Source organism: Leucoraja erinacea, chromosome 12 (genome assembly GCF_028641065.1).
Source record: "Leucoraja erinacea ecotype New England chromosome 12, Leri_hhj_1, whole genome shotgun sequence".
NCBI classification, from domain to species: domain Eukaryota; kingdom Metazoa; phylum Chordata; class Chondrichthyes; order Rajiformes; family Rajidae; genus Leucoraja; species Leucoraja erinaceus.
This window is the reverse complement of record NC_073388.1, coordinates 25,867,290-25,885,473: the sequence shown is the minus strand read 5'-3', so window position 1 is coordinate 25,885,473 and position 18,184 is coordinate 25,867,290. Positions and strand designations below refer to the sequence as shown.

Here is an 18,184-nt window from a genome sequence, read left to right as displayed (position 1 = left end):
ACCTGTGGGTTTTCTTCGTTCTGCAACAATTAAAATATTTGTATCTCAAATTTTTTTCATTTAGTACTTGAATGAAAATAAAATCCATACATTTATTAAAATTACTCTCATTTACCTGTATGTCAAACATTTTTGGATACATTTTTAAAATATTTAGAATATAAATGTGAATCCATTTCTGAATTCAAAGATCCCTTATTAAAGTGCTGAAGGGTATCATCAAATAAATTCAGCGTGTCCTGTTTTAAACATTGCCTTTTCTCTGTTTCCTTTATCCTTTAATAATCTGATCCTATTTTACCCTCTTTAATTTCACCTCTTCCACCCCAAGGTCACCTCGCCACAACCCCAAGTCTGCTTCCTTGTGGTAATTTCCTATCTTTTGGAGCAATTATCCCCCCCCCCCCCCCCCCCCCCCCCCCCAAGTGGTAGATGTAACTTGGTCAATGGCTTTGACCACAATGGAAGAGGGGAATCAATGTTAAGCGCAATGGAAGAAATATTCGTCATCAGACCAGAACTTGGAGAAATAGAATGGAGGCAGGGAAGAGGAAGGAAAATTCTAAATGGTTAGCCGCGCACTCAAGAATTTAACTCAAAGTATTAAATTGTTTTCAAGATTGTAGAACTTGTAATTGAGTGGATACTTTACAGTTGCCGATGGAAATCTGTTTGATTAAAGTTGCCAGTCATTTTTTATCAGATCCTTTAATGAAGCCAGTGGGATTTGTTCACGTTACAATAAAGGTTGCTGGAAGGGATTGCAATAGCATTCTTTCAGCAGAAAATCTTTTTCATAAACTGTCTTGTACTTTTTTTGCCAGTGATGCCGTTGCCCAAGCTGCGTGATTTGGCGGCACAAACTAAAAACCTCTGCTCGGTGCAGCATCATTGAAAATTCAACTGTTGGAAATGTTTCTCCAGACTGTTAGATTTGCATGCCTTCGGAGTCAGATTGGCAGGACTGTTTGGACTGGTTATAAAATTGCTTCTGATGATGGCAAAGCTGGAGTAATTGCCCTATTTAGGATCATTTAGAGGGACCAGTATAAAATATCCTATTTTGATCCTCATTAAATGAGATAAACAAAGCAGTGATAAAAGTTAACATCTTGCAATTAATAATAATAAAGTATATTCCACTATTGACTTTACTGATGCCTATTCAAAATGTTTGAGTTTTTTTCCAAATGTAACCCTTTTTATTGGTAGATTGACTGGAAGTAATTTTCTAGCCAATAAATGTGTATTAAGCTGTATTAATGTCTCCCAAGTGGACCTGTAAGCACCAAAATTGAGTTGGAAATTTCTGTTTGAATAAAAATGAATTGTACAGTGTCTTGAACAAATAACATTTGGTTTGACTTGTGGGATACAGATTGAGGGTACTTGAATGCTTTTTATCAGCTTAAATTGAATAATTTGCAATGAACACAGTTTATTCCAATTAGTTTTGTCATAGCGAACTTAAAAATGCCACATCCACGCCCATGCATCATTTTTGCCTCAGCAGTTTGACAATATTACTTTAAATAGGTTTGTTTTAGCCTTGTTTATGTTTGAATTACAATCTTTCGTGACCAAAATAATATATTTGCTAAAATGATCATTCCCCTCCCCTCTATTCAATCAGAAATTCTTGCTTTAATGAAAAGTATGAAAATAGAATGTTTTAACATGGTATTTTATGTCCCTGAATAAATACTTAACAATTTACAGATTCATTGAATCACAGACTTACATTTGTCTTCTAATCATTTCATTTGGTAATGTAGTTTTAAGTTGAAATAGTTTCCACTCTATTATTAAACCATCCTAGCTCTGTAACAGAAGCAAAAGTAGCCCTCAAGCATATTTAGTTCTTGTTATGTTAGCTTTTAATTAAGAAAAACAACTAGTTAGAGGCAGTATTTTCCCACCATTAATGTAAGTGTGTAATGAAGATTTATTTTGGAAGTGACCTTCACTGTATTAGCAGAAACAGTAATCAGCAGAATTAATAGAATAATCAAATTATATACAGAACCATAAATCATCATGTATAGTGCTGTCAGAGTTCAGCTATTAATGGGTCTTATTGTTTAGCAGCTGCATTTAAAATTGCTTTCACTGATTTGTCTTGATAGGAACTGAAATGGCATTTAAAGACTATATGAAACGGTATGATGCGAGGTCTGAAATTTCTGCAGTTGTTAATTTAGTCATAATGTGATTTGATACTGGAAGGCTAAAGGTGAGAACAAATACAGTTTAGGCATCTTCTTTCAGCAAATGAATACATATTAGTAATGGTAGCAGCTAGTTGGATACTTCAAATGACATTACTTTTTTTAGGGTTAATAGCATGAAAAGGTTCCTCAACTCCTGAACAGACCACAATTATCAGAGCTATTTTCTGTATATGATTAAGATTGGTTGTCTTTGTTTTACGAATGTAAAGGGTAATAGAGATGACCTTTATTTCTTCAGTGGTGCAAGTGGTTCAGTTTAAATCTTGATGATAAAAACTGAATCCTGTGAGCCATTCTGTAATCATTAACTTCAAAGAAGAAAACCTGCCTGCTCACATTAATAACCCATATCGCGTTAGATTTTTAAATCCAAGAATAACCCCTGTATGTATCTGGTATTGCAGTCAGTGCATCCAAACTGTTGGTCAGGTATATCCAGTTCTCTGAAGGGTCCCGACCTGAAACGTCACCTATTCATGTTCTTCAGCGATATTGCCTGACCTGCTGAATTACTCCAACAGTTTGTCTTTTTGTTTACAGTTCTCAACTTATTTTTGTGGTCTATTAATTGTTGATTATAAAGACAGAAATGTAGCTTCTTTGGGCTTAACTGAAGGAAATTAATTTGACTTAAATTTCATTTCATTTTGGTATTTGTCGTCATTAGAGAAATCGTGCCTTACAGATTTCCACCACCTCTTAATAATACGAGGAAGGGCTGGGGTGGCGGATTAAATTACTTGCTGATCTGAATTATTTGTCCCTATTTTTAATTTCCCACCACACCTGATGCAGTAATATCCTGTTTGTTGTCTATTCAGTGACGTATATCAGATCAGTTTGAATTCTACTGAGGAATTTACTGCAGCTGAGGAATTTAAATTCAATTATCAAATAAATTGGAGTAGAAAGCAAGTGACTGCTCAAAACTGTGAGGAGGATGCTATGAAGATGCAGAGTGACTTGGACAGGTTGAGTGAGTGGGCAGATGCATGGCAGATGCAGTTTAATGTGAATAAATGTGAGTTTTTCCACTTTGGTGTGCTATGCTATGCTACAGCTGATTGATTTAAGGTGGCACGTATTTAAAACTGGGAAAGGAGTGGGGTGAATTGAACAAATGTCAATGTGCTCTATTAATGTTTGGAATAACCTTATTTTCTCTAAGTGCATTCAAAATATGTCTTGGTCCATTTTGAGAGGAAGTTTTTTTTTCTTAAAATGCACTCAGTAGCTATTGTCTATCCTTGTTTGCACAATTTCTGAGGAAAAACTACTGAACCATGAGTGGTGTCTCTTATTGAGCTGTTGTACCCGGCTGTGAGGACGACCTGTAGCCCGAGTCCTATGGAAATAAGTTTTAGTGGCATTTTGGTGCTACATATCTTGAGTTGAAATGCCAAAATAAACCTGTGGAGTTTGTTATAGCAAGCTGCATGGGGCAGCTTGTATTTTAAGAGTCTTCATAGTGCCTAAATGTAGCAAATTCAGAAGGGTTTTTTAATATGTAACATTAACATATCACTGCTTAGAATTTTATTTTACTCTTTTAGAACTGCATGTCAAGTTCTGATATTCCACGAAGGAAAAACAATTGCCATTATATGTGTTTCAGATCCCAATGTTTTATAATTTAGTAGATTTATTTTTCCCATTTATGTGGATATAATCATTGACTACATGCCCTGAGAACCAGAATAAATCGATTTAAGCTTTGCAGCTAATTTGGAGCAAAGTATTAACTTTGCTTGTCCTGGTTTGTTTTTCTATTCCCATACAACATTGGAGGAGACCATTTACTCCATCAAGTCTAAGCAAGTGAATGCAATTCATTCAAAATGGATGATTATAGTGAAACAAAACAATTAAAAGTCGGCAAAAAGTGCTGGAGTAACCTAGCAGGTCAGGCAGCATCTCTGGAGAATGGGGTTAGGTGACATTTCAGATTGGGACTCCCCTCCTGCCTGAACTCAAAGCATTGCCTCTCCATGTTCTCGGGGTGGCATGGTGGCATAGAGGTAGAGCTACTGCTGTACAGCGCCAGAGACCCGGGTTCGATCCTGACTATGGGTGCCGTCTGTACAAAGTTTGTATGTTCTTTCGGTCACCGTGGGTTTTCTCCAAGATCTTTGGTTTCCTTCCACACTCTAAAGACGTACAGCTTTGTAGATTAATTGGTTTGGTTTAAATGTAAAATTGTCCCTAGTGTGTGTATGATAATGTTAATGTGTGGGGATCGCTGGTCGGTGCAAACTCGGTGGGCCGAAGGTCCTGTTATTGTGCTGTATCTCTAAACTAAACTAAAAGATGCTGCCTGACCTACTGAGTTATTCCAGCACTTTGTATTTTTCTTTTATAAACCAGCATCTGCAGTCCTTGTCTAAATTAAAAATTGGCAACATTCATGTATTCATGTACAACATTCAGCCATGATCATATTGAATGGCGGTGCAGGCTCAAAGGACCGAATGGCCTACTCCTGCATCTGTTTCCTATGTTTCTATGTACTCATGCTATTTAAAATGTCAATTTGTAAAGTTAGTAAGATGAACCCTTTGTCTATTTTTCGAACACACTTTTATTGTAATGGAGTTTTATTTTCTTCCTCTGCTTATTTCTGCTCTATCCATGCTCTGTTATTCCAATATAACAGTTTTTTTTACCAATTCTTGGGGTATTGTTAGAAATCAAACTGCAATGTTGGGGTGGGGTCAGTGTAAGCTAATGGAGATCATGGAATGAACTTGGGCAATGGCTTGCAACCAAAGTAGCAGGATGATTTATACCAGTTTAAGCATTGGATTGAGTGCTGGAGCCTTAGTGGATTTAGTGCAGATGGTTTGGCAATACATGTCATGTTAGAATTTGGCACTGTGGTATGTGGGGAGGGAGCAATGACGCTTCTCTTGAATTTTGGTGTGTTGGTGGGTTACAAGAGGAGCGGACAGTCTATGTTACAGGAGGTAGAATGGAAATTTCAAATTACTTGCAAACGCGAAGGTAAAACTTTGCAAAAACCTGAGGCACGTGAAATATCACAAACCTTCCTGGGAGAAGCTTCAAGATTCAGTGAGTTTACAGGTGCTGACAGATTGACGAAAAAAATCATCAATGCCACTGCACTCTGTTGATATTGGAGGTGAATTGGAACTAGAGCCCAACCCCAAGGCAAGGTTAATGTGGAAGAAATAAATTGGTCCAGGAAACTTAATAAGCAACTGTATGGCAACTTGACAATCTAGCTTTGGAAAATGCTTTGCAAGATTTTAAATTAACCAAGTCTTAATCTGGCATGATGGAAATTAAGTTATTGGAAATAAAACAAAGTAAAGAAAGATAAACTGCTAAATGGAACAGGTAGAATTTAAACCTGATGCATTTTCACAAAATAGCATTTTTTTTCAGGGGAGTGGCAGAGTTTTATGAAAATCAATTAATCAATGGATGGATTTAAGAGAGAGTTAGATAGAGCTCTAGGGGCTAGTGGAATCAAGGGATATGGGGAGAAGGCAGGGACGGATTATTGATTGGGGACGATCAGCCATGATCACAATGAACATTGGTGCTGATTCAAAGGGCCGAATGGCCTTCTCCTGCACCTATTTTCTATGTTTCTAATCAATCAATGAATTTTTAGGAAAGTGACGTACATCAGATCAGTTAACTTTCAGAGGGACACTCTCAAAATTCTATCACATTGATGGTGAAAATGTGCAAAGTTAGATTTCATAGTTCATAACCCTTTATAAATCACATCTTACTGCAAATCAGTGAACTTTTTATGTGACAGCGCCAGTTTGATGTGCAAGAGAAAACAAGTTAAGTGTTAGCCTTTGTTTATAATATAGCTTCTACTTTTGTTGACGTTGGCTGTAGGATAACATTGGAAAAGTACAATACTAAATGGAGTGTACTAACAGTAAAAGCCAAAGCTGAAATATGTGACTGACCAATTTTAAGAGTTAAACACTCAGTAATAAAGCTGAGGTATGTGGGTCCAAAACACAATTTAATTGGAACAGCCTCTCCTTTGAGCTCTCCTTTTTCTGTAGTTGTGACAGTATATTCTGCACTGTTTATTTTCTTATTTGCACTAGCTGATGCACTCGAGTTTGGTATGATTTGCCTGGATAACATGCAAAACAGAGTATTTCACTGTATCTAGTACACGTGACACTGAACTAACATTGCAGTTAACTTGCACAAGGTAGGTGTACAAAATTTGCATCTGAGTTGTGTAACTGGTGTGCATTCCCAATGCAGAATGCCAAATGCCAGTCTGAAACAGCTCGATTGCTCCTTCTCATATTTATTCAGCCGTATCTTGGGCCTGTGGGTCGAATACTCCGTTTCGGCTCCTAGTGCCGATCAGCAGTTTTTACACGTTTACAGTAAAAGTAGATGTTTTCCAGAATTTCAAAAACAAGAATAAAACAAGACCTCCAATTACATGCACACGGTTCTGAAAAGGTAAAATATGATAGCAACATTGACATTTTAAACGACTATTTGATTTGGTTTTATTGTATTTTTAGGCTCGTATCATTTTCCATTAATAAAAAGATCAAGACACTATTATATCTTCTTTCACTTGTGATTTTTATCAGCCATTAAAGGAAAGTTAACTGGCTCTGTGTACTGAACTACAGTATGTGAGTCTTTGCTTAAAGTAGAATTTACTTCAAAAATCAAAAGATACCTGTAAGAGCATTCTTGAGGAGGAAGATGTAGTAATTGATCTCTCAAAGATCTTAAAAATGATGCAAAATTAGGACAATATTTCTTCACCCTTCACAATTGCAAACCTTCTTAATCAGAAATTAAATGTTAAGTTTGTGTAAAGTTTCTTCACACATTTTAATCCATTCACGCACATAGTGTGATTGTTCACTTTTCTTAGTTGTCAATACTTACTGATCCATTATTTCATTTTGAACTCAAATACAATCAGTTAGAGCAGAACAACACAAGAACAGGTTTTTTTGGCCCGCGATATCTATGCGGAACATTGCCAAGACCATCTTTTATCCACCGGCACATAATCCATATCCCTCCATTCCCTGAATATCCATATGCCTATCCAGAAGTCTCAATTGCCAGTCGGATCTTCTACAACTACGTTCCAGGCACTCCATTTAAAAGCCTGGGAAAAAAACAGATGTTGCGCCTCACATCTTTAAACTATGACCCTCTCGCCTTAAGCTATGCCCTCTAGTATTTGATTTTCCCATCCTAGGAAACTATTCTGTCTACAGAAACCTAGATTTGCTTGAAACACTGCATGGTTCAATTTACCAGGTTGGTGATGGACCAGTGTATTTGCAAGCAACTGTGGGCATTGTTGGAGGAAGCAGAAAATAACCAAAACCTTATCCACCTAGAGTTTAGAGATCTATGCTGCTTGCTCTTTCTCAGAGGACCATTGTCCATGCAGATAACACTGCAAGTCTGTCTTCAAGGAGATTTCTGCTCTTCTGTGACTTGAATGCAGGTGAACATGTGACTGAGTTCATTGATCATGCCATCGTTGGCCTCCATTTCCTAGCTTCAAGGACATTCCAGGCTGTTGCTTATGCATACGAAACGTGTAAGATGGAACTGCAGATGCTGGTTTAAACTGAAGAAAGACATAAAAAGCTGGAGTAACCCAGCTGGACTGGCAGCATCTCTGTAGAGGAGGAATGGGTGACGTTTCGGTTTGAGACCCTTCTTCAGACTGGTTAGGGATAAGGGAAAAGAGAGATATAGACAGTGATGTGGAGAGATAAAGAACAATGAAGGAAAGATATGCAAAAAGGTAACGATGATAAAGGAAACGGGGCATTGTAAGCTGTTTGTAGGGTGAAAATGAGATGCCAGTGCGACTTGGGTGGGGGAGGGATAGAGAGGGAGGAAATGCTAGGGCTACCTGAAGTGAGAGAACTCAGAACACTACTCGAAGAAAAGAGTCACGGTACATCTTAAACCTACGGGAGCAGATATGGCTTGCACGTGAATTTGAAAGTTCAGCCGTTCACGGATATCACTTGAGTGTTAAGTTGTAGCTTTCGAGAGTTTTTGCCGTTTGCAAAACAAAAGTGTCTCATGAATATTATTCTCTACCAGCCTTTGCCGATCTCTGATCCTTGGGACTACTTTTAATCCTTTCTCCCATCATTGCAACATCCTTTCTTAAAGAAATGACATTCTCTACTAGCTCCACCTATATTATCTTTAGTCCTTTGTCCTGAGATTGTAGCTATAGGACCTTGAAACTGATTAATAAAAAATTGTGGATTCAAAATGACGCCATGTGTTACACATGGAAACCCAGAAATGATGCTCTAAAAACCTTGTATTACAGGGTGATGTTTAAGGGACTTCTAAATATAAAGAGAGTGTTGATGGAGATACTGTACAGCATGAAAGCAAGTCCTTCGGCCCAACGAGTGTACACTGACCATCGATTCACTGGTTTTATATTATTCCCTTTCTCATCCACTCTCTACACATTTAGTGCAATTATACTGAGGTTTATTAACCTACAAACCCACATGTTTTTTGGATGTAGAAATAAATCGGAGCACCCAGAGGAAACCCACATGGTCATAGAGAACGTGCAAACTGCAGAAAAGGGGACCAGAGTTCAGGATCAAACACGGTCTCTGGGGCTGAAAGGCAACAGCTCTACCAGTTGTGTCACTAGGCCGCCCACTCTAAGGATGCCATACAACATTTTAAATTGGAAAGAAGCTTCTATGCTATTAAATTCAACAATTTCAGATTGTATTCATGGCTCTTATGCTTTATTGTGATAATGATTCTATTATTGCGGTAGCCATTTGTTTCTTTTACTTTTGTCATCAAACTCTCTTCTCAATGCCAAACATTGATTATCTAATTGTTCCTGGATTCCATCTTTTACTCTTCCATTTATTACAACATTGCAACATATATTATGGCATTATATATTGTGTCAATGTAGTAGCTCTCTAATTCCTGGTCAGGACAGCCTGACTTTAACCTAGTGAACAAAACTTAATTTGGATGAATACTGCATATAATTGTTGCATAAAGCTTTCAACAGATGCTGTAATTGGAACATTGAAAGGTTTCCATTATTTTTGTACTGCTATAGGTTCTGCTATTTTCAACTTGTATTATTAATTGTTAAACCCCTGCCCCCACCAAGACCTATAGTCTTCAAATCAATCAAAATTATTAACAGCTCTTCCATGCTTGACTAAGCTGCTTTATTAAAGCGAGCATATTATACTATTCAGTGCAAAATATTCTGCTGAAGTAGAGTTTTGTTCTTTGAAAGGCAAAATATTTAATTGAACTGACTTGTTTCCTGTTTGATCTAAGCATTTTATGCTTTATAATGTGCTTATAAATGCAAACCTGAAGTTTTAAGATCATTGTGAATCCGTGGTCAGTATCAATGTTCACTGATGTCCATGAAATAAACTCCTCAAGGATTTGATCATCTCTGATGGAAATTTTCAGTTTTCTGACTGCATTCTTATCAGGCATCAGGTCAGGGAGATTACTGGTGTCTGGAAGCTGTGGTGTGATCAAGCTGACTCAGCAGCTAACTTGACAAAGAATTCTCATTGATTGCAAACCGAGAATCAAACAGCAAATTTTAATTGTTCGCCCAGTGTATGAATTATTAATTGTCACAAGTTTAAGCTGGAAACTAATACCTAACCCTAAACTAATTTTACTTTAAAGTTATTTGAGGGAATTGCATATATTTTAGATCGAGGTAGCTAAATTTTAAACAACATTTCAGTGTGCTTTCTATAAAAGTCTTTTGGACACTAAGAAAATAAAACATTTCAGTACAATTCTCTCCATTATAAGGGAATTGTTTGAATAATCCGCAAATAGATAAAATGGAGTTCCAAATTCTTAACGGTAGCACATCATGGATTTGAAGTACTATGTATAGTCTTTGTATTCTTTGCATTTGGTAAAAGATTTTTGTGGTATACCTGTATTGCTTGAACTCACAAATAATTCAGAGTTGAAATATAAGTACAGTAGCTGTGGAATTGAAAGGAGAAAACTCACTCAAGTTTCTAAGATTACCTGATTTCTTCAATTTGAATGCAAGATGTAAAAATATTGTTTGCTGTTTGAAAGAAAAATCACGCTTGCACTATTTCTTGCAGGATGTCTGCAGTCTTTGGTGGAACATACTGCCTGCGACATTCTGTGCAATGCCTGGTGGTCGACAGAGAAACAGCAAGGTAAGGACACAGGCAATGACCTATCTGTATAAGGGCTCATGAAAAAAGAGCCTTCTTCTGAGATCACCCATGATATTAATCAAAGATCAGCCTTGATTAAAAGTTATTTGTGTAAAGGTCCACCAAACAAGGAAACTCGGTCTAGAATGTAGAAACAAAATTAATTTTCTTGAGATATTACAGCAGCTCCTGATCACCCAAGCTTAGAAGACAAATCATTTGAGCTGCCAGGGGCTAGTGATGAGTGATGTTAGTTTTTCCATGTGGCCTTACCTACACTAATTGATTTTCATCTGAAGACAAAAAGCCTCTGTTGCATTTTATAAATTGAGTTCACTAAAAGATTCACCAGATTAATCGCTGTTGATTATGGTTGTCATTCCAAAATGAGGAAAAAAAGTTTTAATGATTTATTTTTTAAAAGAGTTCATTGCTGTAAACAGCGATGCCCTTTTTCTTTAAACTTTTACTGAGTGGCGAAACTCGACTGATGTTTTTCAAATCTATGCCCCATTTGAGGTGAGTAATAACTCCCCCGCGGAGCTTTGTAAAGAAATGCTTTTGTCCAAGGTACTAATGTCAGAGAATTGTTTTATCTTTTGTTTCACTTTGTTTTGATGCAAAAGATTTACTTTATACAGACTATCAGCTGCTAACATTAATGAGAAATGAGTGGTGTAACTAAGGAATGTATCAGCTTAGGATACTGTTCCCAAACAGTATCAAATTAAAATTAGACTACGTACACTGGAGTGCCTTGAGGATATTAACATATCAAGCATTCCAAACTAAAAAATAAAACCTTTTTGACCTATATAATGTGGCTGATCTGAATGTGGAGTATGGCGCTACCATCAGTTAACATAACCCAAGAAAAAAGGCTGTTGGAGTATATACGTAAGAGTTGCATTTGTGCTGTGTATTATTTGTTACCAAAACCAGTGCTTACGACTGGAAAAATGACAGGAAGTAATTGCGTTTAAAGATACTTCCACCATCTAATATGATAGAGGTGAAAAGCCTGTATTGGACTTTGGCCACTTACAGCCCCAAATCTACATAGGTACTTTATATCAGAATAAACATTTGACATGATAAATATTTTAAAACTGCAATTAAATTCTTCGCTAGATTTTTGTGAATGGCTGTTCTAGATTGGTTTACTTTTGTGAAACTAAAAGATTGTTTGTATTTTTCTGGACACGTGCTTCCAATCTATCTTTCCTATATTCTTTAGTATTGACCTGCTGCTGTTTTAAGTCATTTTGAAAGCACAAGTGAAAATTTATGAATAATAAAGCTGCATGTGTGATTTAATGTTTGTTGAGTTTCCCAGGACATTCTGAGTCGCTATTTACACAATGTGATGAAAAAACTAATTTGGGGGGGTGGGGGCAGAGCAGGGGCAGGACAGGGAGTTTTCACTGGACACTAGATACAGGATTCTTACCTGGGGTATATCTTAAATATAGGTTATATACTAAAAATGTAGTACTGTAAACCCTTGTTATAACGGTCCATGGGGAGGGAATGTTGTCCGTTAGTGACGATTGTCCGCTATAACTGAATAAGGTATTGTGTGTAGTTTCAAAGTAACATTAGCAAATTTGCAGATGACTCAAAGCTGGGTGGCAGTGTGAACTGTGAGGAGGATGCTATGAGAATGCAGGGTGACTTGGACAGGTGGGGGAGTGGGCAGATGCATGGCAGATGAAGTTTCTTATTTTATTTATTTATTTTTTAAAATAATATTTTTATTAGAAGTAGACATATTATAAAGTATAGTTACATATTATAGTAAAAAAACTTTTCATATTCATCAGTCATACATTATTAACATTTTAAATTGTCGATTACTTCTGCTTCTAATGTTTTTTTTATGAGAGAAAGAGAGAAAAAATAGTTACAAATATCAAAAAAACCCCAAAAAAGGTGGAATGGATTAATTATATTACGTCATTGGAGATAGGTTCGTAGATTATAAAGTATGACTTTTCATCTAATCCTGAGTTCAAGTTTCAGTTGGGTTCTCGCGCTGGGCCAATCTATCCCGTCAGATAATTAATGAATGGAGCCCATATTTTATCAAAAAGTTCTTGTTTGTCCATTAAGACAAGTCTAATTCTTTCTAGATATAGGGTCGCCGACATTTCCACAATCCACATTTTAATTGTGGGGGTCGTAGGGCCTTTCCAAAATTTTAATATTATTTTTTTCCCGGTTATTATACTGTAGTCGATAAATTTCTTTGGCTTGTTGTGAGTGTTAAACTTTGCTCTGATATTCCAAGTATTATTAATTTTGAGTTTGGATCCAGTTTTATATTAATAACTTCTGAAATTATTTCAAAAATATCAGTCCAGAACTGTTTAATTTTTATACAATTTGCAAACGCATGTGTTAAATTAGCATCTAGACGTAGACATTTATCACAAATAGGAGAGATTTGTGGGAAGATTCTATTTAGTTTTATTTTAGAGTAGTGTAATCTATGTAAGACTTTAAATTGTATTAAAGCATGTTTGGCATTTAACGAACATTGATGTATATGTTGTAAACTTTCGTCCCACAAATCTTTTGTTATAGGATGACCTAATTCATTTTCCCATGTGTGTCTATATGGTTCCGTCGGTGGTACCTCGTTGTTTAGGAAGGTGTTATAAATATAAGCTATTAATTTTTCAGTTAGGATGCTTGTTCAAACATTCATCAAAGATTTCTGGTTCCCTAGTCCTGTAGACTTGTTTGTAAAATTTAACATAATCTCTAATTTGTAGTTATCTGAAGAAATTATTTGAGTGCAGTCCATGATTCTGTTATAACTCCTGAAATGAAAGAAAAGTGCCTTTCCCATAAAGATGTCCAATCTTTTTAATTCCATAATTTTTCCATTGTGTGAAACCCTTATCCAAGAAGGATGGTTTGAATAAGGGATTATTTACAATGGGAAGGCATAGTGGTATATTATTAAATTTTAAAACTTTTTTAAATTGTTTCCAAATTCGTATTCCACTATGTATTATGGGGTTTTCCTTATAGGTTTTTTTGTGCAGTTTTGTGGTAGCAAATATGAACAGTCCAATTTCAAAAGGTAAACAGTCTTCCTTTTCCATCCTTAACCAATCTGGTTGTTCCATTTCTTCCGGCCAGAAATTCATGTTTTTAATATGGACTGCCCAAAAATAAAACAAGAAATTTGGCAAAGCCAAACCTCCATTTATCTTTGACTTACATCAATGTTTTTTACTTATTCTATGATTCTTATAATCCCAGATAAAACTTGTAACAATGGAGTCGACTTTTTTGAAAAATGTTTTTGGGATATATATCGGGATTAATTGAAATAGGTACAGTAGTTGCGGTAAGAAGATAATTTTTATAGCATTAATTCTACCAAGCATTGAAATGGGAAGTGTTTTCCAGTATTGCATATTCTTGTGTAGTTTATTCAGTAAGGGTGGAAAATTTAGTTTAAATAAAGAGGTATATGTCTTAGTTACATAGATTCCTAAGTATTTAAATTTATCTTTAACTATTTTAAAAGGGGATTGTTGTAATGTATGTAGATTGAGTTTTGTTATTGGCATGATTTCACTTTTATTCCAATTAATTCTATATCCTGAGAACTGACCAAATTGAGTTATTAAATTTAATGGATTCGGAATACTAGTTTCTAACTTTGTAATATATATTAGTACATCATCTGCGTATAAGGAAATTGTATTCCTTGTTTCTCTAGTGTTATATCCGTATATTCCTGTATGGGTTCTAACGCTTTCTGCTAAGGGTTTGATTGCAAGAGCAAATAATAGTGGGGAAAGTGAACATCCTTGTCTACAACCTCTAGAGAGGTTAAATTTAGTTGATAACATTTGGTTTGTTAATATTCTAGCTGTTGGATTAGAGTATAACAATTTAACCCATGTACAGTACTTCTCTCCCAATTGGAAATTTTTCCATCACTGAAAATAAATATGGCCATTCTACCTGGTCAAATGTTTTTTCAGCATCTAACGAAATAATTGCTAGATCTGCATTAGGAATTCTATTGGAATATATAATATTGAATAGTCTTCTCAGATTATAAAATGAATAACGTTTTGGAATAAAACCTGTTTGGTCGGGGTGTATTAATTTGTTAAATCACTAAGCTCAATCTATGAGATGGCATTTTAGTTGATATTTTCTGATCAGTATTTAAAAGGGCTATTGCTCTAAATGAACCTGGGTCTTCAAGATCCTTATCCGTTTTTGGCATGAGTATGATTGTAGATTCATTTAGAGTTTCTGGGAGTTTCTGTTGAGTGTAAGCGTATTTGTGCAGTGTCTGTAGGCAGATGAAGTTTAATGTGGATAAATTAACATCCACTTTGGTAGCACAAACAGGAAGCAGATTACTATCGAAATGGTGTCAAATTGGGGAAAAACTGAAGTACAACGGGATCTGGGGGACCTTCTACATCAGTCTATGAAAGTAAGCATGCAGGAACAGCAGGCAGTGAAGAAAGCGAATGGCATGTTGGCCTTTATAACAAAAATAATCAAATATAGGAACAAAGAAGTCCTTCTGCAGTTGTACAAAGCCCTAGTGAGACCACACCTGGAGTATTGTGTGCAGTTTTGGTCCCCTAATTTGAGGAAGGACATTCTTGCTATTGAGGGAGTGCAGCGTAGGTTGTGCAGTCATATGCTGAGAGAATGGAGTAGCTGGGTTTGTACACTCTGGAGTTTAGAAGAATGAGAGGGGATCTCATTGAAACATAGAAGATTGTCAAGGGTTTGGACACGCTAGAGGCAGGAAACATGTTCCCGATGTTGGGGGAGTCCAGAACGAGGGGCCACAGTTTAAGAATGAGGAGTAAGCCATTTAGAACGGAGACGAGGAAACACTTTTTCCCACAGAGAATGGTGAGGCTGTGGAATTCTCTGCCTCAGCGGGCGGTGGAGGCAGGTACTCCGGATGCTTTCAAGAGAGAGCTAGATAGGGCTCTTAAAAATAGCAGAGTCAAGGGATATGGGGAGAAGGCAGGAACGGGGTACTGATTGGGGATGTGTTCAAAAAGGAACTGCAGATGCTAGAAGATCGAAGGTACACAAAAATGCTGGAGAAACTCAGCGGGTGCAGCAGCATCTATGGAGCGAAGGAAATAGGCAACGTTTCGGGCCGAAACCCTTCTTCAGACTGATGCCCTTCTTCATCCCCAATAGCAGACTGATTGGGGATGATCAGCCATGATCACATTGAATAGCGGTGCTGGCTCGAAGGGCCGAATGGCCTACTCCTGCATTTATTGTCTATTAGAAACGTAGAAACATAGAAAATCGGTGTAGGAGTAGGCCATTCGGCCCTTCGAGCCTGCACCGCCATTCAATATGATCATGGCTGATCATCCAATTCAGTATCCTGTACCTGCCTTCTCTCTATACCCCCTGATCCCTTTAGCCACAAGGGCCACATCTAACTTAAATATAGCCAATGAACTGGCCTCAACTACCTTCTGTGGCAGAGAGTTCCAGAGATTCACCACGCTCTGTGTGAAAAATGTTTTTCTCATCTCGGTCCTAAAGGATTTCCTCTTTATCCTTAAACTGTGACCCCTTGTCCTGGACTCCCCCAACATCGGGAGCAATCTTCCTGCATCTAGCCTGTCCAACCCCTTAAGAATTTTGTAAGTTTCTATAAGATCCCCCCTCAATCTTCTAAATTCTAGCGCGTACATGCCGAGTCTATCCAGTCTTTCTTCATATGAAAGTCCTGACATCCCAGGAATCAGTCTGGTGAACCTTCTCTGTACTCCCTCTATGGCAAGAATGTCTTTCCTCAGATTTGGAGACCAAAACTGTACACAATACTCCAGGTGTGGTCTCACCAATACCCTGTACAACTGCAGTAGAACCTCCCTGCTCCTATACTCAAATCCTTTTGCTATGAATGCTAACATACCATTTGCTTTCTGCACTGCCTGCTGCATCTGCATGCCTACTTTCAATGACTGGTGTACCATGGCACCCAGGTCTCGTTGCATCTCCCCTTTTCCTAATTGTCTATTGTCGATGCTGGTTAATACACAAAAATATGGTGTATCAGGTGCACTCAGTGTACTGATGGTGTACTCAGCGGGTCTGGTCTCTGAAGAATATGGACAGGTGACTTTGGGACCCTCCTTCAGACTGATTCAGTCTGCTGAGTTACTCCAGCATTTTGTATCGTTTCACCTTAAAACTAGGCACTGATGCCACTTGTTTGCACCAGCAAGCCTTCTTCACCAGCTGCCACGCTGTAAGTTGAAGTTGCAGCTCACATTATAGTATCCTGGGACAGCGTTTTCTTCAGGCCACTGCCGCCACTGAAAAGGACGTGCTCGGTCACCATGGAGCTTCCTTCCCACCTGCTACTGCTTCTACCTCTAGAACTCTCTAGAATTTAGGAGATTGAGAGGGGATCTTATAGAAACTTACAAAATTCTTAAGGGGTTGGACAGGCTAGATGCAGGAAGATTGTTCCCGATGTTGGGGAAGTCCAGGACAAGGGGTCACAGCTTAAGGATAAGGGGGAAATCCTTTAAAACCGAGATGAGGAGAACTTTTTTCACACAGAGTGGTGAATCTCTGGAACTCTCTGCCACAGAGGGTAGTTGAGGCCAGTTCATTGGCTATATTTAAGAGGGAGTTAGATGTGGCCCTTGTGGCCAAGGGGATCAGAGGGTATGAGAGAAGGCAGGTACGGGATACTGAGTTGGATGATCAGCCATGATCATATTGAATGGCGGTGCAGGCTCGAAGGGCCGAATGGCCTACTCCTGCACCTAATTTCTATGTTTCTATGTTTACCTGTCTGCCCATCACTTTCTCTGCTCCCCATTCCTTCACCACCACCATCTCCTCCTCCTCCTCCTCCTCCTGTTATTCTGTCCACTCGGCCTCTCCCTCATTCCACCACAGTCGCCGACATCTTCCAAGGTGGAGTATGTCAGCAACTCCGGGGGTGAAGGTGGAGGGGGCAGCAGCAGTTTGGCGGTGGGGGAGAGGCCGAGTGGACAGAGTGACAAGAAAGGAAGCAACGGTGGTCCGGGGAACAGACAAAGCAAAGGGCTGACAGGAAGAAGCAGCAGCATGTGGGAGGGAAGGGAGCCCCACAGTGACCTGTCGTTGGCTTGAAGAAAGCGTTATCTCCATTGGCTACAATGTAAGCCAGACCATGCGATGGGTGAAGAAGGCCGCCAGTGCACCTTGTGAGCCGGGTGGTGGTGCGAGCTGGTGGTTGCCTCGGCAGATCTGTCTGCTATATCCAAAATCCGTTATCAAGGGGTCCATTAACTCAAGGTTTACTGTATTTTGTAAAAAAAATGTTGCTAGCTTCATTGTCCAGTCCACTTTCACCATACTTCTCCAGCCTCATCTACCTAACCACCAAAATATCTCTCCTCAATTTCTGCTGCAGCCCGATAGCTGCTAAAACCATCATCAATGCCTTTACTACTTGCAGACTATTGCTCAAATACTTGTTTGCATAGTCTCCCATCTTCCATCCTGCACTAATTTCCATCTCAAATTCCATCTAAAATTCAAATTTAGCAATCGTCTTTTTGTGTTCAAATTCCCCCATAGCGAATACCAGTCCTTGATATCTCTTCCAGCTTGGCAACCTGGTCTGCTCCTGCACGTCTTCAACTTTTATTGATATCATTCACAACCATGTCTTGTTACATGGGCCAC

At 38.0% G+C, this 18,184-nt stretch overlaps 1 protein-coding gene across 2 annotated transcripts in view; it reads left to right on the top strand.

The window, feature by feature from the left end:
* The window catches only part of chm (CHM Rab escort protein), an 83,204-nt gene that overhangs the window by 42,241 nt on the left and 22,779 nt on the right, over positions 1–18,184 (top strand). For both annotated transcript variants that reach the window (XM_055643881.1, XM_055643880.1), the window contains exon 9: positions 10,391–10,468. In XM_055643881.1, the coding sequence (XP_055499856.1) occupies positions 10,391–10,468 (78 nt within the window). The remainder of the gene's footprint in view (positions 1–10,390; positions 10,469–18,184) is intronic.